At 42.6% G+C, this 20937-nt stretch overlaps 1 protein-coding gene across 1 annotated transcript; it reads left to right on the top strand.

Moving 5' to 3' along the window:
• Positions 1 to 9000: 9000 nt before the first annotated feature.
• On the top strand, positions 9001 to 20425 carry RNF138 (ring finger protein 138). The gene is made up of 8 exons (XM_065398810.1): positions 9001 to 9068; positions 9743 to 9869; positions 10938 to 11103; positions 12494 to 12609; positions 14114 to 14185; positions 14670 to 14775; positions 15626 to 15733; positions 17490 to 20425. The coding sequence occupies exons 2-8, from the start codon at positions 9763 to 9765 to the stop codon at positions 17556 to 17558; spliced, it is 744 nt and encodes a 247-aa protein (XP_065254882.1). The 5' UTR covers positions 9001 to 9068; positions 9743 to 9762; the 3' UTR covers positions 17559 to 20425.
• Positions 20426 to 20937: the final 512 nt, after the last annotated feature.

The following is a 20937-nucleotide window of genomic DNA, read 5'->3' as shown; positions in this document are numbered from 1 at the left end:
TCTCCATGAAGCTCTCCTGGAGGTACTCCAAAAGCCTTGCCACAAGGTTTCTGGGCAGTGCAGCCTTATTCCGTCCTCCATGGTAGGACACTTGACCACGCCATGCTAGTAGCAAGTAATCTGGTATCATTGCCTGACAGAGCCTGGCAGCGTATGGTCCCGGTGTTTGCTGGCATTCAAGCAACATCCGTTCTTTATCTTGCTGTGTAATCCTCAGGAGAGTGATATCGCTTAGGGTAACCTGGTTGAAATAAGGGAATTTAATTAAGGGGACTGAGGTGGCCGTTCCTACTGGGCTGTTTGCCTGTGGCTGAAAAGAAATCCTTCCCTGCATTTAGCCAAGTGCAAGGGGGGGGGGGAGGATTGGCCCAGAGCTTTTCGCGTTTTGCTAGCAGGGATCTTCCCTGATACCAGCCAGGCGGTGGGGGGAGGGATAAAGCACTCATCCCAGAGAATTCATGGCGGGTGGGGGGGGGGTGTTAGTTTGGTTCCTGCAGGGATCTTCCCTGATACCAGCCACGCGGTGGGGGGAGGGAGAAAGCACTCATCCCAGAGAATTCATGGCGGGTGGGGGGGGGGGGTGTTAGTTTGGTTCCTGCAGGGATGTTCCCTGATACCAGCCACGCGGTGGGGGGAGGGATAAAGCACTCATCCCAGAGAATTCATGGCGGGTGGGGGGGGGGTGTTAGTTTGGTTCCTGCTGGGATCTTCCCTGATACCAGCCAGGCGGTGGGGGGAGGGATAAAGCACTCATCCCAGAGAATTCATGGCGGGTGTGGGGGGGGGGGTGTTAGTTTGGTTCCTGCAGGGATCTTCCCTGATACCAGCCAGGCGGTGGGGGGAGGGATAAAGCACTCATCCCAGAGAATTGGATGGGGGGGGGGGTGTTAACCTTCAGCAGCAGAAAACAAGCTAACAGGAAAACTGCAGCACAACGGGCTTTGCTTGGTATGTGGGAAAGCAGGGCGCAGAAGCCTAAAGACAGTGGCTTACCATGGCAGCATGCAAGGTGAATTCTGTTGCCCCGACCTGCGTCTGTGATCTCTAGCAGCAAAGCCACAGGCACTCAATATTAAGAGGCAAAATGCGACCTTGCACAGAAATCACATGTGCTATGTAATGTGAATAGTATACACCGTGAAAGAGTATAAGCATTGTTCTGAAAAATGTATCTTTTAAAAAAATTCTCTCCTTTTTTCACTCCCTCCAGCAGGTGCAAATGTTTCAAGCCTCCCTCCTCCTTCCCGAAGGCTATCCCAGATAAGGCGTCGTAAAAAAAAAACGAGAGAAGAGATGTTTTCCGAAATCATGCAATCCACCAGGAATGAAAGAGCTCATCTGAATGAGTGGAAGGAGACGGTTTGCAAGTATAGGAAAGAAGCCAGTGACCGTGAGGACAGGAGGGACCAACGTGAGGACATGAGGGACCAACGTGAGGACAGAAGGGACCAACGTGAGGAGAGGAGAGACGCTCGAGATGAGAGGTGGCGGCAGGAAGATCAGAGGAGTCGGGAAGCAACGCTGGGGCTGCTGCGTGAGCAAACAGACATGCTCCGGCGTCTGGTGGAGCTTCAGGAACGGCTGCTGGAGAACCGAGTGCCGCTACAGCCCCTGTATAACCCCCCTACCTCCTCACCATGTTCCATAGCCTCCACACCCAGACGTGTAAGAACACGGGGGGGGAGGCTCCGTACACCCTCCCATTCCACCCCAGTGGACAGCCCAAGCAAAAGGCTGCCATTTTTTAAACCTTTTTTTACTGGGCTTTTCCTTCCCGCTGATCCTCCTCCCAAACCCCACTCAGGTTCTGTGCCGCTACAGCCCCTGTATAACCCCCCTACCTCCTCACCATTTTCCATAGCCTCCCCACCCAGATGTGTAAGAACACGGGGGGGGAGGCTCCGTACACCCTCCCATTCCACCCCAGTGGACAGCCCAAGCAAAAGGCTGCCATTTTCTTAACCTTTTTTTACTGGGCTTTTCCTTCCCGCTGATCCTCCTCCCAAACCCCACTCAGGTTCTGTGCCGCTACAGCCCCTGTATAACCCCCCTACCTCCTCACCATTTTCCATAGCCTCCCCACCCAGATGTGTAAGAACACGGGGGGGGAGGCTCCGTACACCCTCCCATTCCACCCCAGTGGACAGCCCAAGCAAAAGGCTGCCATTTTCTTAACCTTTTTTTACTGGGCTTTTCCTTCCCGCTGATCCTCCTCCCAAACCCCACTCAGGTTCTGTGCCGCTACAGCCCCTGTATAACCCCCCTACCTCCTCACCATTTTCCATAGCCTCCCCACCCAGATGTGTAAGAACACGGGGGGGGAGGCTCCGTACACCCTCCCATTCCACCCCAGTGGACAGCCCAAGCAAAAGGCTGCCATTTTCTTAACCTTTTTTTACTGGGCTTTTCCTTCCCGCTGATCCTCCTCCCAAACCCCACTCAGGTTCTCTCCCTCTTTTTATAATCAATTCATAAAGAATAAATGATTTTTAAACAATGGTGACTTTATTTCCTTTGAAAGCAAGCTGGGGGAAGGGGGAGGGTGGGTTCCTTACAGAGAATGAGTCAATAAAGGGGGCGGGTTTTCAGGAAGGATAAACAAACATAAATTTCACACTGTAGCCTGGCCAGTCATGAAACTGGTTTTCAAAGCTTCCCTAATGCGCAGCGCTTCATCGTGTGCTCTTCTAATCGCCCTGGTGTCTGGCTGCGAGTAATCAGCAGGCAGGCGATTTGCCTCAGCCTCCCACCCTGCCATAAAGGTCTCCCCCTTGCTCTCACAGAGATTGTGAAGCACACAGCAAGCAGTAATAACAATGGGGATATTGGTTTGGCTGAGGTCTGAGCGAGTCAATAAGGATCGCCAGCGACCTTTTAAACGGCCAAATGCACATTCTACCACCATTCTGCACTTGCTCAGCCTGTAGTTGAACAACTCCTGACTCCTGTCCAGGCTGCCTGTGTATGGCTTCATGAGCCATGGCATTAAGGGGTAGGCTGGGTCCCCAAGAATAACAATTGGCATTTCAACATCCCCCACGGTTATTTTCTGGTCCGGAAAGTAAGTCCCTTGCTGCAGCCGTTTAAACAGATTGGTGTTCCTGAAGACGCGAGCGTCATGAACCCTTCCCGGCCAGCCCACATGGATGTTGGTGAAACGTCCCTTGTGATCCACAAGTGCTTGCAGCACCATTGAGAAGTACCCCTTGCGGTTTATGTACTGGGTACCCTGGTGCTCCGGTGCCAAGATAGGAATATGGGTTCCATCTATTGCCCCACCACAGTTAGGGAATCCCATTGCAGCAAAGCCATCCACTATGACCTGCACATTTCCCAGAGTCACTACCTTTCGTAGCAGCACCTCCGTGATTGCTTTGGCTACTTGCATCACAGCAGCCCCCACAGTAGATTTGCCCACTCCAAATTGATTCCCGACTGACCGGTAGCTGTCTGGCGTTGCAAGCTTCCACAGGGCTATCGCCACTCGCTTCTCAACTGTGAGGGCTGCTCTCATCTTGGTATTCTGGCGCTTCAGGGCAGGGGAAAGCAAGTCACAAAGTTCCATGAAAGTGCCCTTACGCATGCGAAAGTTTCTCAGCCACTGGGAATCGTCCCACACCTGCAACACTATGCGGTCCCACCAGTCTGTGCTTGTTTCCCGGGCCCAGAATCGGCGTTCAAAGCCTATAACCTGGCCCATTAACATCATAATCTCCAAAGCACCGGGGCCCGCGGTCTCAGAGAATTCTGTGTCCGTGTCCATGTCCTCATCAGGCTGGTCGCTGCGCTGCAATCGCCGCCTCCTCCTCCTCCTCGCCTCTTTTTTCTGGTCCTGTGTAAGCATAAACTCCACGAGAAAGCGCGAGGTGTTTATAATGTTCAAGACTGCGTTCTGGAGCACAACGGGATCCATGCTTGATGCAGAATGGAGTCTGCAGAGTTCACTCAGGAAAAAAGGCGCGAAATGGTTGTCTGCCGTTGCTTTCAGGGAGGGAGGGGGAGGCTGTACCCAGAACTACCTGCGACAATGTTTTTTGCCCCATCATGCACTGGGGTCTCAACCCAGAATTCCAAGGGGGGTGGAGACTGCGGGAACTATGGGATAGCTATGTAAAAGCTACCCACAATGCAACGCTCTGGAAATCGATGCTACTATGGTAGCTTGGACGCACACCACCGAATTAATGGTGCCTAGTGTGGCCGAATACATTCGAATTTATAAAATCGGTTTCCTAAATTCGAATTATATAAATTCGAATTAATCCTGTAGTGTAGACATACCCAAAGTAACAATTCTGATTCCATTCAGAAGAGGGCAGTGGTCTGTCTGTGTGTCTCTCTCTCACTCTCATACACACACAAGCCAGTTCCATACAGTAGCAAGTTTTGTGTGTGTCTCCTTACCCTCCACCCCTACTTCTCCCATTTCTTTATTCCCAATTTCTCTTTCTTCCATCTCTGAATCATTCTCTCCATCTCTACACCATTTTCTCTCCCCCTCTTTCTTCATTTTTGTTTTGTTTCTCTCTGGGTCTCTCTCTGAAAAGCAGCCTCTCCCTTTCATTCTGATCCCTCTCATAGTCACCCCCTATTCTGCTGCCCAAAGGGGCAGCTTTAGAGTTCATGGTTTCAATAGCTCCCACAGAAATCATGAAACCAAGGGTGCAAAAACAGGGGCAGGGGTGTTCGGTTTTGTGTGATTAGAAAGTTGGCAATGGTGTAGGACTGATGAATGAAATTGTTTTTATTGTTCACTTTATTAATGCAACTTCATAAGTAAAGTTTTATGAATGAAATAATATTCATTCATAAAACCGGTTACCCCAATAACTGGCTAAATAACAATTAAGATGCCTGTTAAGAGCCATAGCTGTTCAGTCAGCTGCCTCTGTACGTTTCACTATCAATCCAATTCCTGCTTAAATCACTGAGACTTGCACTGTTTCACTAGTGTAACTTCTGTTCACCATTTACAATACTTGTCTATATTGTAACTTCTGTTCACTATTTGCCATATTGTAATTCAAACCCCATTTTAAAATGCTTACTCCATTTTGTAAGGGCTTGCTGCAACCTTCATTTTTGCAAACCCTGGTGTAATCTTATTAGTTTAGTTTAAATGTGTGAATGAGGTATGTATGAATGATGGAATCAACCTCCAGCCCCAGCCTGTCCTGATTAAATAGAGTTCAAACACCAACGGCTGAAGATGCAGACAAGAGCCCTAATGAAGTAAGAAGAATCCACCCTAAAAAGAAAAGGTACAATAGAAGGAAGATCAAAGCCCGGTCCCAGTCACGTCTGCAATTGACGGGTGATCAATCACCAAACCCAGAGGCAGCGTGACACAGCAAGACCTATAGACTCTGGATTCAAACTAAAGCCTACAAAAAGGATGGGTGAGATGGAAAACTTTGGGAGAAGGGTAACATTCTGCTGCCAACATGGAAGGTATCGGTGCATGCCCAACAGAGACCCAGCTCGTCCTTGTGCCCGGCTTTCCTGGCCAGTTAGCCGCCACAAGCTACGAACCCAAGCTGCAAACTCAAGCAGGACTGGTAACTATGCAGCAGCTGCAGAACATCTGATGGATGTGTGTGTGTGTGAATGTGTGTGTAAGTGTATAGGTATTAGGTACAATGTGTGTGTATAAGAAATAAGTAGTAACAGAAATAAGTAGCCAAACAACGTTATTTACTGTTATCTTTTATAGTATTATTATATTTACAATAAATGTGGCATCTTTGCCTTATCCCTCTTAATAAGATACTGCTAGTTTTTATTGGTACAACAATGGCAACCCTAGTAGAAGATCCGACTCTTGGCTTCTTCCCAAGGTTAGGCTCACAACTGCTTCTTCGGCTTTCTCCTTCACACGGAAGATCATTAAACAGTTGCAACCCATACTCAATGGGGACCCTATCCTGAAAGAAATCTTTCCTGAACCTCCACTTCTGGCCTTCAAATAACTCCCCAACTTCTCCAAACTCATAATCAGAAGCAAGATCCCCACAGACTAGGACACACCAACTCAAAGCAGCACCAACCCTGCCAGAACAACAGATGCAAAACCTGCAGACATATCTCCACTGCTACAATGATCAATTTCCCTTACAACACACCTTTCACGATCCAGGGGTCCTGCACATGCCTATCACAACATGTTATACCTCATCCAGTGCACTAAATGCCCCAATAACAACTATGTGGGTGAAAACAGACAATCACTACGCTCTCGAATGAACTCACACAGGAAAATGATAAAAGACAAAAACACCCTATCACCTGTGGGTGACACTTTTCACAAAGCGATCACTCTGTGTCTGACCTATCAGTTCTCATCCTCAAAGGAAACCTGCACGACACTTTAAAAGATGAGCCTGGGATCTTAAATTCATTACTTCGCTAGATTCTAAAAAATCATGGACTGAATAGAGACACTGGATTTATGGCTTATTTCAACAATCTGTAAACCACTAACCCCCTCTTTTGTCCTATGACTATAAAGGTGTTAACAGGCCACTCTATTTTGAATGGCTCCTTAGATTAGAATATATGCTAACTACTTATGCTAAACAAACCATTCCAGAAGCTTTGGAGCTGTGTGTGGCTCCAAAGCTTGTCCCTCTCACCAACAGAAGTTGGTTTAGTAAAAGAGAATATCTCACCCACCTTGTCTCTCCTACAAAACACAGACACAAACTCAAACCCTTAGCCCCTGCCTGCATTTTCAATCAGCAAACTCTGACAAGGCCTCACCATGTGGCCCATCACTTTGGGCAGTAACCAGGAGCGCCGCCAGCTTTTCTGCCGCCCTAGGCGGCGGAAGGTCCCGCCCCGAAATACCACCGCGGTCACTGCCCCCCAAATTGTAGTGCCCTAGACGACCGCCTAGGTCGCCATGGGTTGCGCTGGCCCTGGCAGTAACCATTGTTTCCAGCTCTTAAGTAACATAAAAGGTATTTTACTGCTCCTCCCACTAAGCCTGAAAGAATGGTGATTAGCACACCCATCAGCTTTAACCAGGTCTTTGATAGTCTCTGGATCAAAGATTGCCATCAAGTGTATTATTAGCACCTTTGGCTTTCTGCATAACAATATTAATAACTGGAGTTAGACCTGAATCAGGACTCCATACCCAACATCCCCTGATCTGATCCTGAAGGATGGACCTCAGCTCCAGCTCAGTTTCCTCCAATAGATTTACCTCCACCCACCCCAAAAACTACAGGCCCCGCCTGAGTCTTTGAATAAGGGGCTACAGCAGGGGTTCTCAAACTGGGGGTCACAAGGTTATTACATGGGGGTTCGCGAGCTGTCAGCCTCCATCCCAAACCCCGCTTTGCCTCCAACATTTATAATAGTGTTAAATATATAAAAAAGTGTTTTTCATTTGTAAGAGGGGTCGCATTCAGTGGCTTGCTATGTGAAAGGGGTCACCAGTACAAAAGTTTGAGAATCACTGGGCTACAGGCTTCGATCTTGCTTGACCTAACAGTAATGCTTCTCTGCCTCCGGACTTCTCTGTCTGTGACCCAGTGGCAGCTGTTCGCTGACTTCTTCTCTCCGCCCGGGAGTTTCTCCTCCATCAGGGTCCCAGCAGAACCACTCTCCATCCCAACTCCTCCCTGCTGCTACTCCAGGCCATCTCTCTCTGATCTAGGCCCTTACCTGAAGGCAGGTCAGGTCTGTGTCCTTAGCCCCAAAGCTCTTGCACAGAGCTCTGCCCATGCGCCCAGCCCTGAAAATTATGGGTCCACAGGAGTGACATTGTGACAACTCCTCCTGCAGGCACCAACATCCCCTGTCTCACACAATTAGTTTGTGAGAATTGGCAATACTACAACCCTGCCTTCCCCTGGCTGTTTGGAGGGGACTCCCCTTGCTCACCACTATCTCTATGCTGAGGCAGCTGCCATCAACCCATGCATCTCCCACCCCATCTGTATCCTCTGCAACTCCTTACTCTTCTCATCCACCTTTCACAGTGCCACTGCTGCTCCTCCCAGTCCCTGTGTCCATCTAGCCCCCTGAACCACAGACTAACAGCCCTTTTGCCTTGTTTAAATCTCTTTGAGAAGAGTGGGAAGTGGCAGCCACCTTTATTAAGGGCACCCCCACTTCCACATGCAGATAGCATGTAAGGAAATGACAGCCATCATCCTGGCTTCATCCCCATTGACTGTAAAAGGAGATGGTGGCCATTTTGAATAAGGGGAAAATTGTGTGTTGGCACCTTTCATCATGAGACAGGTAAAACCACACCCCACAATTGCTAGTCACAATATAATCATGGCCATTGGCAATAATGTTATTCCCTGATGTCGCTGCCTGCACAGTGTACTCATCAAGTGAATACACAGCCCCTCTGTCTGGCAACAGACACTGTCACACTCTAAGATAACTAGCCAGATTTCCCCAGAACACACTGCTGCAAATGTAACTGGAAAGCACAGCAATTGGGAATGATGGTTGGACACTTTGAAGAAGGCAGCTCTGTGGACACTTCTGCCAGGAGCTGCAAGTTAACTTAGGACAAATATCTGCTTGCTGGGGCAAATATTTGGAGAGTGCCCCGATTAACCTTTACAAAAAGGCTCAAGTCAGTTACTCACCCAACACCTGAGCACTGCCATACCCCTAGGGGTTTGCACCAATGCAGCTACAATAGAGGCTGAAATCAGAGCTAATTCCCCATTGAAGAAGTACAATTGCTGCCCACTCCGCCCACTTTGCTTGACCCGGGGCAATGGACAAATCCATCGGGAAGGACAATGGTCTAGGAAAAGCCACACAGCAGAAAACAAAAGAGGGAGGGAGCTGCGGGCACCTCTGCTACCAGGCTGGGCTGGCCCCCGTGCGAACGCCACGCAAGTCACTCCCACGGGACGCGGGGGCTGCTCGCCCCGGGCGTGAGAGGCGTTCGGTGCAAGCGGCGGGGCTGGCTGGGGGCTGAACGGGCCGGGCGCCCAGGGCCCCGGAACTGCTGTCACAGGCTGGGCCCCTCCTTGGCCGACGCAAAGGGGAAGCTCAGGGCCTGACAGCGGCGGAGGGGCTCGAGCAAAGGGGTGGGAACGCGGGCGCGGCAGGGCCCGTGGCGGGCTCCCGGGGGCTCTGGATAGCGGGGTGGTGGCGGGAAGGGGGCTGTCCCGCTAGGGCCATCCAGCAGGCCACAGCGGGGCGGGGGGGGCGCTTGTTTCATAACAATCCCGCCGGGCCTAGCCGCAGGTAATCGCCATGGAAACCCGGCCCACCTCGCCCCGGGCCAGCTGCTGCGGCTGAGAGACCCTGAGCCACTGGAGCGGCGGCCCCGCCCAGGGGGCCCCCGCCAGGTACCGCGGGCAGCGCTCTCGGCACCAGAGGGGGGAGGGCGCTTCCGCTGCCATTCGGGCCCGGTAGAGAGACGGAAACAGACAGGGCCGGGAGGGGGGGGGGACAGACCGATCCCCTCCCGGTGCCAGGGCCCTCGTTGCGACAGGGACCGGCCTGCCAGCCCCCTTCCCGCAGCTCCCTTTCCCCATTGGCCACCACCGCCTTCCTGCAGCTCCGGCCTTGGTTAGTAGGAGCACCCTCTGCTGCCCCAGCTGCCTGCATCAGCGCCCCCTCGAAGTAAGCTGGCGAGGGACGCTGCCAACCAGAGGGCACGGGCCTGTTCCTCCACCAGCCCTTCATCCCCACAAGGGGGAAATCGGTTAAGACCTAAGTCTCCTTAAGTGACTGATTTCCCCCCTTACTCCCACAGAGCGGTCAAGACTCACTGCCATGGCCGAGGAACCTGCCACTATTTGTTTCAATGAAGAGGATTTTTACTGTCCCGTATGCCAGGAGGTGTTCAAAACGCCTGTGAGGACAGTAACCTGCCAACACATGTAGGTATATGTTGCCCCTGACCTTCCCCTCTATGAGTGCTTGTCCTCTAGCCTCCTGAGAAGCTGTTATTCCTTTTGTCCCCCCCCAGCTTTCCAACACTTGGCCTGGGAGCAGCGTCTAGTGCAGTATGATACATACAGTAAAACTTTACAGACCTTTTTAAAGCTTTTCCAGTCCACTGTGCTGATAATAAACCTCTATCCAATGCTGAATGTAGATTGTGTATGAGGTGTTTCAGAGCTTTTATCATCCTTATTTCATTTGTAATGAAAGAACAATCAGGTGAAAAATATTTTTTTTAAAATCCCTTGCCTGTATTACTAATGTTATGTTACATATTTAGAAGTGAAAGAATTTTACAAATCTTATTAAATGTTTACCTTTAATTTCTTATCCATTGGCTATTCTCTCAGATTGGAAAAGGAAAGAGTGTAATCACTTTCATTTTCTAGCTGTCATTCACAATGCTGCAAAAAGTGTATGTTACTTCTGAGAAATGTTTAATTACAAACTAGAAAGTGTTCTTTTTAAAATCAGCACAGACACTTAAAAGAATGCTGTTTATATATGGAAGGTAAGGGGGACTGCACAAACCAACAAACTGGAATTTATGGGGGCAGTTGCGTGAGTGAAGGGCTGCAGTATTGGGCTATATTACGATTGGTCTAGAAATAAACATGAACATCTGATAATTTCCTCAATGTCACATGTTCAATATCTCATTAATGATCTTTCAAGTTACACAACTCAAGTGTACTGGAATTAGAAAGTACAATCTCTGTATAACATGAATTGCCAAACATCCCATAACTTGAGATCAGTAGTATGTTTCTATAATAACTTTACCTGTTTTGATCTGTATTGTTTTTATGAAGACTTATAGATACAGACTTCAGCCAGTGATCCTTATCCTGCAGAACTTACTGCTGGTTCAAGGCCTGACTCTACTATTTTTATAATAAATAATAATATAGCTACTCAACTATCCTTGGTGCTAAAGCAGAAAATATTGACCTACCCAACTTTTTTTTTTTTACTAATTTGTGTTTGTGTTAACTTTGAATTAGCTTCTGCAGGAAATGTTTCCTGACAGCAATCAGAGAAAGTGGAACGCATTGTCCTCTATGCCGTGGAACTGTGACTAAAAAAGAAAGATCATGTCCCAAAAGGGCTCTAGATGTTGAAAACAACATGAAGAAGCTTTCTGGGTGTTGTAGATGCTGTGAAAAACAGGTGGAGTAAACATAAAAGTTACTTATTACAAGTGAATAAACTTTCCTTCCTGGGGACCTGATCCTTCATGCTGCTATGTGTCATTAATGCCCAGTAGTTAAAGACTTGCAGCATTGAGCACCAAGTGAGGCAGGAGTGCATACACATGCATCTGAAGTAGAAGTTGGTCCTTAGCTATGAAACAAAGTTTGAAATCAGAGCAAAGTGGCTGCTGAAATAAAGTTGCTTTTCAAGAAAGATTTAATTTTTTTTTTGTAAAGTGCCAAACTGATAGTGCTCCATAAGTTAGAATAACTGAGAGGAATGAATGAAAACTCTAAAACAGGCCAAGAGAACACGAATAACTATGACAATGAGAAATGGGGAGAACTAGAAAATAAACTAAAGAGCTCATAATGTGCTATATTTTTTTAAAGTGCTCACATTTGCAGCAGAAGAGCACAAAATTAAAAAATGCAAACAGCAATACAAATGCCAGTAAACACTACCATATTATTTAATCTCTCTACTTTCCCTTTGGTAAAGAGATCACTAATGTTCAGAACACTATGGGTGGAATCCTGGCCCCATTGAGGTCAATAGGAGTCTTGCTTAAATGGAGGCAGGATTTCACCTAATAGATTTTGTTTATGAAGCATTTGAATCCAAAAAGTCTTAATACTACCCTTCCTCACTCTTGGGTCTCAGAGGATTGTGTGAGCTCCTCCATTAGTACTGAGTTTGGTGCTTTGTTACTCATGATCTCTGTTTAAAATGAAATAAGGTGAGGGAATCATTTAAACATTCAGGTTTATAAACTATAAAACCAAATGCCATTTACACTCAGTTGCAAACTGGTAGACTGGAAATAACAAAGTGGCTTACATGTGTCATTGAGCATACTAGCTGTGAAAGATAATGTGTTCTTAGAACCTTTGGACATGTTTCTGTCTGTAGCTGTCCTGCTCTCACTTCCTTCTGTGAAGCTCTTCATTGTGCTCAAGGGAGCCAGTACTCCTGCTTGACAATAGGAATCCCTGAAAATGTTAGTTTGAGGTGTAACTGACTGCATAAATGGCAAGAGGGCTAGGATCACAAAGTAATACATTATTGCTGAAAGGGAAGGGTGTATTTAAAACAAATGAATACCCCATAGTGCCTTTTCCTTTTGTATCAAGAGTTGAATATAATGCCTAATACATTATTAAGTGTTCAATGCATAGATGGAGTGGATACAGAATGTAGTTGTTAAAGTTGCATTAGAAGAGGAATTAGAATTTAATATATTGTTATACAGGGGTGTTCTGTTTTCCTTTCTTACATGCATTGTTTTATCAGAAGTACCGTCATTCTTTTCCCAGATGTTCTAGTTACACTGTAAAATCTAAATGGTTTGAAATTTCATTTACAGGTTAGGTTTTCTCGCATGAGACACCATTATAAAACATGTAAGAAGTATCAGGATGAATATGGTGTTCCTTCTATTGTTCCAAACTTTCAGATTTCCCAAGATTCAACAGGGAACAGGTAATTAATGTATTTCATGTATGATTCAGATAGTTTTTCTAGGGCACATTTTCTTTTTGTAAACAGTGTTGTCTAAGTTCTTGTGCTTCAAAAATGAATATTTCTCTAGAAACACCCTTTAGATCCTGTTCTTTATTCTTCAATCTGTGGCATTTAGAAAAGTGCTCTACAGCATGTTTTGGAATGACTTCCAGAAGCCTTCCCTAAAGGTGAGAGTACCTCCGACTGGTTTTTTTTTTTTTTTTTTTGCCTTAACAGCAATTGAGTAAGTGGCTTTATAGGAGGTCTGATTGCTCTTAGGTTTAGAGAAGTTTTATTTTTCCCTTATTCTTATTACTATTTAAATGGATAGATGGTCGCTTAGCCTCCTCTTGTTTCAAAATATTGCTGTCTTTTGTTTAGGATTTTGTCTTCAGATTTGACTCATCTTGAGTTAATCTTCTTGAAAGTGAATAATAGCCCTTTGGCATCTTTACATGTTGATTTATAAATCATATAACCAGATGCCATTTACCCTCTCTCAGTTGCAAGCCATAAGGCTAAAGAACCTGTTTTGCCAATACCGGAGTAAAAACTAAGCCAGGCATTCAGAATTCACATTTAGTTTAATAGATACTTACACATACTGCGTACCTTCGTTTATCACCATCTATTTTCAGTAGTTCGACCAGTTGGGGAAAAAAATCCATTTGAGTTTCAAATGAATCTGTGGTAAAGAACGAGGAATATGTGGAAGTGGGCTCAAATGTGGGCATTTTCCATAACTATCACACCATGCTGCTGTGAAGTGGTTGAGTTGGAAAAATATTCTGGAAGTTGTCATGTTACTGCACACCAAATTACACACTCAGAATTCCCATGTCTAACACTATAAGACGTACATAGTCGAGCAATTTGGCCTTGCTTAGTTAAAGATACATGGTCAAAACCTGCATTTAAAGAAAGTAGCATTCTTGCATATAACACACGGTATGAAGTACCTAGTGTGCACAAACTGCAGAAACTCATTTCTACAGTTTCAAATTATGGAGGATTAATGCCTTTAACTACTGTTATAGAGTATCATCCTGAGCAAACAGCTGTCTAATTCCTTTTAGAAAACAGCCCCTGTCTTCTGTTTACACAGTCCATACTGCCATTGGAGCTATTTGTCCTCTTCCCATTCCCCTCCCTGCCCCAAAAATTCAGTCTTGCTGTTGAATGGATAAGCATATACTAAACACTATTTTCATACTAAATTACTTTGCATTCTATTAAAGTTCATCATGCTAACCAAGTGAAAAATAACATCTTGATGCAAAAGAAAAGTTCTGAGCAGGGGTGATATTTAATTATTTGTCATGTTATATATGCTTACCATATGTTCTACCTATATGATCAGTTTACAATTAATGGGACTCAATGGATTTTTTTTTTTTTAAATAGAAAAAAAACTATATTTCTGGTATCTAGGTATTCAAACACAAATTAAACTTGTATACTTTATCTAACGTTTTATATAAAGTAATAGGAGTGATACATCTACATTTGATAACGGAGAGATGGCTAATCTTCAGACACTTCAGGGAGATGCAAGGTAGGCTTCTTCAATTCAATATTGTAAAAGTGATTAAGTTGTCCATATTTAGTTCTAGATATATTTCCAGTAGGGAGAAGACAATTCAAACTTCTTACGAGAGTCTGACAAACTTCTTTTTAAAAAAAAAAAAAAAATTTTTTTTAAATCCTTGGATTCATGTACATGCAAGTTTATCAATTAGAATCTGGTGTTCTTGTTGCTTCTTCCTACTTGAAGAATCTCCAGGATGCATTGTATGGCCTCAATAAAAAAGACAAAAGAATTGTCTAAACTCCCTAACGTAATAGAATACATATTGACACACAAATATACAGTTTTGCTTGAAATTTACAATTTAGCAAAGTGGCATCAGAATTTCTTTATTTTGACTACTAACAAAAAAGCTATGACAACGTCAGCAGATGTTCTGTTATCTCCCTCTGATATCTCTTAAATTCTGTTTTAATAGATCCATATAATACTGTATAACTTCCATTTTCAGTGCACATCCCACATTCAAATGCCCCCTGTGTCAGGAAACCAACTTTACCCGGCAACACCTACTGGATCATTGTAACAATAGACACCTTTATCAGATAGTTCCTGTAGTAAGTATATATATTTTCAATGTAAGCATCTTAAACTCCCCTTATTTTAGTTATTTAGAGTAATAGTTTATTTCTATGGGCTCTTACAGTTCCAAACAAGCATTATGCTCTAAGAAAAGAATTGCATTGATGACACTGTAGTTAAGTTGAAGAAGGGGTTTTCATTCAAAAACATTTCCCTATTAACTATAACTTTTCTTACTTCACTTCAGTCATAAGGCATTTGTTTTTTCTTTGTCATATTAGTTTCAGTTGCTGTGTTGAGTTGAAATGTAAACTGTTTTGTTTTTTGAGCTTGATGCTTTTATTTTCTGGTCCCTTAACTAGAACTGCTGTTACTTATAGAAACATTGTCAATTTAAAAATCTTATTTGTCTTGTAACTTACTATTATTACATATGAAACCTAACATTTCTAAAACCAAAAGATAAAGAGGGAAAGATATTTTTATTTTACTCTGTGTAGTCAGTTTCACTGTTTCCTCTTGCACCCTAGTTGTGTGCAAGACCAACACAAACATCAGTGGAGCAGAAGGGAGAATAATTTTTTTAAAATACAGGAAATTTTTATTTAAAAAGCAAATTGGCAGGAGGACTTACAGGCAGATGTAGTAACAAATTACTTTTAACCTCTTTTAAAAAACTTCAAGTTGACAGTCTCAAATGTTAGTCATATTATTCTGGAAAATTGTAAGTTGTGTAACATTCAAAATGTTGTTTATGTAAAACTCTAGTACATTCACTTTTGAGGTGGATAAGTATCAGATTAAGATTTTACAAAGAATACACAATATAATGATGTCTTATTATTGGCTAATACTTTTTTTTTTTTAATAATTTTTCAAATTTAGATTTGTCCAATTTGTGTGTCTCTTCCATGGGCAGATCCCAGTCAGGTTACTAGAAATCTTGTTAGCCATCTAAATCTAAGACACCAGTTTGACTATGGAGAATTTGTGGTAAGCATTTTTCCTTTTTTCTTGCTCTTCAAAGAAATGGGAAACCTTTTTTTCTCTGAAGGAAAGTACTAAATTAGCCTCTGTGGCCGCAGAGCCCACAGAAGATTTGCAACTTTTACATGTTTAGCTGCTGTGGAACCTGCTACTTAGAGGTAGTTCTGCCACTTCTAAACTGTTGTCTACACTATAAACAGTAACTGCCATTGACAGTGGGTATTGGCAACAGATGCTGCTAAATCATGCTGATCACCCATCTAGTGTAGACAAGGTTGTTGCATAAAGCAAATTTCAGCCTTGCACAGCTGCCCAAGACTACCCCTATTCCCAAGGGAAGTGTGACAGACTCCAGACTGCCACCTTTATGGTGTCTGTTGCTTTGCCAACCAAAAGAGAACAATCAGAGGCCTTGGAAATATGGATTTAGGGTGCACCTTTGATGTCCTAGAGGTATATTGGCTGACTGAAAACCCTCTCATAAGAATTATATGGTAGAGAATCCCTCTTCCTAGCTAACCAGCCCACAATAAAATCAGGGAGAGGAGATTGATTGGGTTCATTCGGCTGAAGAGTTCTACTCCTCTGCTTTCATCTCTCTTTGGTATCTGTGTAAGATATAGTACTGAGTGTTTAGCCAACTTTCTTGATCAGGGTGGATTTGATTTAAATCAAATGGATTTAAATCAGGAAGTCAGGAAGACTCAATTTAATCATGGATTTCTACATAAAAGTGCATTCTTGTTGGTTGTTATAACCTTAATACATATTCTTCACAACTCAGAAATAGATGAGACCCAAACTGGATCTCTTTTACGGTCTGCTGCTGTTATAGGTTTTCCCTTCTAGTGAGAGAATGGTATGGTAGATCTCAAATCAATGAAGGCTACACTCAGAAAGACCTCAAGACTCCTGGAATACGCTGCTCAAATAGTTTCACTTTTGTTTCTACTGTCTGTCCCTCCCTTCTCACATTTATCTCCAGACTTCTCCTTATCCAGATCTATTCCGCCCCCAACAAACTTCTATTCATTGAACTTTTTGAAACTTTGCACTTTTAGAGAGACATAAGGGACTGACTCTGTGTACACAAATTTACAGAGGGACAATAGGGTTGAGGTCTTGTTATTTCTCACCTCTATATATTATTTATTTATTTAAAAACATTTTTGCTGTTAAGCAACATGTTATCTCTGGAGACACAGTCCACAGTTTGAGAACTGCAAAAGTAAGCATCTCTGATGGTTGCTTCTAGGCTGAGCACTGAGTCCCATTGGGTAGATAGAAAGATTAACCTAAATAATCTATACAGAAGTCCCTGGAACCCCATAAGATTGGGTCCCTAATCCATGAACCATTGGAACTCATTTACAAAACTTTTCTTAAACATTACATGAATATACTGTCTCATACTATAGAATTAGAATTTATAATCCCTATTCCATGATGAGATATCTTTGAGCTATAATGTAACTTAATTAAAACTATGTTTACATAGGTTTTTTCCTCAAAAAGCATTTTATCAAAAAAATCCAATTTAAATAAAAAAAAAACAGATTTTTTTTGTTTTGTTTAAATTCATTGATTTTTATCCACCCTGTTCTTGAGGCATATATTGTAACACAAGAGATTCTCTATCTAGGTGCCATTTACAATAACATATGTGGGCAACAAATAATACAAAGAACCGGATGGAGTTGAACAGTTTGATAAGTGTGTACAGCGTTTCTCAGTTTTTGATCAAATGTCTTATTGTGTTTAGAATCTTCAGCTTGATGAAGAAACCCAGTACCAAAATGCTGTTGAAGAATCTTGTCACGTGACTATTTAAAGTGTAGGTCCTCTGCATCTTACTGCACTCTGAGGGAAAAGCTACATGAATCCAATCAGTAATCTGAAATGTATATTAATAAAAAGGGAATTCAGTATCTGTTTTTTTTAGGTTAAATAACTTTTCCAAGAACAAGAGTTTTTAAAATGCTTTTTGATTAGACAAAAATGGAGTAAATTTTATTACTAGATTTTTTTAATTCTACATAATTGATCGTACAGCTATTGGAAAGGTGTTAAGTCATTTTACTGAGTAGAGTTCTTTTACTTTAAGTAGGGACCTTGGTGGAGCTATTCACTGGTGTCTTTTGATTTCTGTGTACATTTTCATGGTTTTGTTGATCTTGCAGTTATATTTTTGTTAATGCCAAATTCGGGGCGGAGGGTGGGAATCAGATGCAAAGATGCTGTATTGCACTTTGCTTTTTATAGTCAGGGTTTCATTTGCAAAATTATATCCTCGGGAGAATATTTGTGTGTAACTTTTGTTTAAAGCTGAAGTGATATTTTTACTACCATAATTTCTAATAATAAAAGTGAGAATGGCCAATTTGGAAAGTTGAAATAGTTGTTTTCAATAGTGCAGCATTTTAAAGCAGATTGGTTTCACTTACATCACTAAGAAGGAATGCTATATCATGGCCTGAGGGAAATTATTTCTATTTTGTTATTTCTCTGGTGTGTCACTGAAATAGGACATTTTGCTTCCTGGGCGGAGAGGCTATGAGCTCTTCCCACACACCCTGCAAACTGGTGGGGAGAGGAAGTGCTTTGTGTCACTTGACAGTGTGCCTTGTGAATGATTTAAAGATAACATGCAAAGGAAAAAAAAGTGTGTCTTTTTGATAAAAAGGCCAGAGTGTTTTGCCTTTATACATTATTTTTCTTGTTAGTTACATTAGAAATCCAGGTTGTGTCTACCATGAAAAACAGGGAAGACATTAAACTTGAAAACTGGTAGGATTAGGACATAATTGGTATCAAGGCATTGATATATGTTTTGTCAGTCATTGTTTAAAACTTTAACATGTGTTGTAAACCTGAATAAGCAGTTGAGAGGGAAAAAAATCTTGCTAAGAAGATTCACTACCTCCATACCTTACACTAAGGGCTGCAAAAGTTCCTATTCTAGTTCTCCCTTCCTGCAAGATGACCTCCAACAAAAACAGGGAAGGCAAGACTTGATATTCCCACAATTTTAAAAACACAAACTTTTATTTTTAAGTTTGGACCTTTATAAATAAGAACCAAAAAGCCCTATTTTGTTCCCTTGCATGTCCCTTAAGAAATGGCTTTATCAGGTGTATGGAGAATTCCCAAGCTTGGGAGAAATAGGATGTTTCCAAATACTGTAGTCAATTGGGACACATTGTTTTTCCCCTAACCCATATCCCTAACTGTCATTATTGTACATCGGTGTTGTGTACATAAAAAAGAGAATATCCAATAATTTTGCTGTGCAGTTAGTGATCTGAGTAATGGTATTGTCTAAGCACAAGCAACAGTACAAATGGCATTCAGGTGCCTAAGTCATTTGTGCCTTTGGAAAACCTCCCCCTAAATAGGTATGTGATGCTATTTCCAAACGAAGTAATCTGGAGAATGCAATGCATTTTCCTTAAGTGCTTCATATTCCAGATCTATCCAGACTGGAATGTATGTAAAGAACAGAACCTACAGTGTAAGGATTTTCGAAGTTGAAACCTAATTCTGTGGTCCATTCATGGAGGGGGAGGGGGAGAGAGGGCGGTATATAGAGCTATAATGCTGGATATATACTAATTATTTGAAATGTTTATTCTCTATTTGAAAGTGTAAACAGATAGTATACTATCTCTCCTGCTGGCTTAAATTGCCAAAAATGTAGAGGAATAGGCTATTTCCCAGATCCCCTAAAGTTCTAGCCTGTTTACAATATCTTAAAATGTGAGGGAGGGGGGTTAAATTTCAAGGTATTCCACTGCTAAAAAGTTTGTAATTTTTAAAAAAAATAAAAGTTCAGAACATGCTAACTCTTCTACTGTGAACACTTCTTATAGAATTTGTTTATTTTTCAAAGTTCAGTTATGAATACATTTGTTCTCAGAGTCAACAAAATACTAATATAGTGGTGATGGCAATAAATGCCTAGAGCCAATACAGATTATTTTGAATCATTCTGAGATCAACACCTGATTGACTCTGAACAAGCCATTTCAGCTACCTGAACATGTCTTGAGAACTCTAGTTTAAATTACTTATGTTTTAAAACACTAACTCAGAGACACAAATCCTTCTACTGTTACAGCAATAATTAATAATTCACATTTGATGTGATTGTTGAAATAAAATTTTAGTAGAGTTTAAATGTTTTGAGACTTGAATTCATATTTTAAAAATAACAACCTTTTGCAGTATGTTACAAGGAATTTAATCTTTGAACAGTAATTTTCATTTATTGCATTCAATTTTGCGTATTTAAATGCAGTATAAAAATCCTTAATGCCTGGGATGTTTTCCCTATTTTGCATATGGTAAACTGTATATTGGCAAATCTTCCTTGTTTAAGTTTTTATATTTTTACTATGGTGAGACATCCTCCAACTACATTTTTTAGATAACTGATGAATGACAAGAAGATAAGCAGTTTGGTCAGATATTATACTGCCGTTGTCATTCTCTTTCCCACTCTGCATCTCAAATGTACCCATGAGGAGGCTGTATATTGGTAATGGGTGATGATTGCAGTAAAGTGTGCAAATTTTATTGGAAGTGTGCGGTTGAGAAACCCTTTTATTAACACATTCTGATGTACTGATGTTGAAGACAGGTGTCTGATGCTTGAATTGTACCTTCTTGGTTTTCTATTAAAACACTTTATTTTCTCTGTGTCTTCACTCTCTAACAAGGAGGATCTTGTCATAAGGCTGGGAATTAGAACCAGTTCCCTTGACTCTACTTCGTCCTTTGAGATTCTAATTCAGGAACTCTATACATACTTCTGGTGGCATCACAGTTTAAATGATGATAAATATTTAAGCATGCACATTACTAATAACCTGTCCTGTGAGCTAATTGGTTTGACTGTATGATACGTTCTGAGCTGGTCACTATCAGTATAGTGATAGAGGCCTTAGGTTCTTCATTCAACTTTGGGGCTAGAAGCACAAGACTGGTTTGGGCAGTGCAGAGAGGTAGATGCTTCCAAGTCTATTTGCAGATTAAACTACAGCTGTCCCCTGGGTCATCACTGGGAAAAGCAGAATGTATTAAAGGGAGGGGTAGGAGTTGCCTTGCAGCCATTAACGAAGATGGCAAATCTGGTTGCTGAAGAGATATCTTAAGGGCTTGTTTACAGATGGAGTTGTTCCATATTAATTTTTCCTGATTAACTCCACATA

This window comes from Emys orbicularis, chromosome 2 (assembly GCF_028017835.1).
Source record: "Emys orbicularis isolate rEmyOrb1 chromosome 2, rEmyOrb1.hap1, whole genome shotgun sequence".
NCBI classification, from domain to species: domain Eukaryota; kingdom Metazoa; phylum Chordata; order Testudines; family Emydidae; genus Emys; species Emys orbicularis.
Note: the sequence above shows the minus strand (reverse complement) of the source record. Positions and strands in the feature narration are given on the sequence as shown.

Excerpts from the sequence above, each read along its gene's own strand:
- RNF138 (XM_065398810.1), top strand. The coding sequence starts at position 9,763 with ATGGCCGAGGAACCTGCCACTATTTGTTTCAATGAAGAGGATTTTTAC. Across the intron at positions 9,870-10,937 it reads ACAGTAACCTGCCAACACAT|CTTCTGCAGGAAATGTTTCC; the intron begins GTAGGTATATGT and ends ACTTTGAATTAG. Across the intron at positions 11,104-12,493 it reads GTAGATGCTGTGAAAAACAG|GTTAGGTTTTCTCGCATGAG; the intron begins GTGGAGTAAACA and ends TTTCATTTACAG.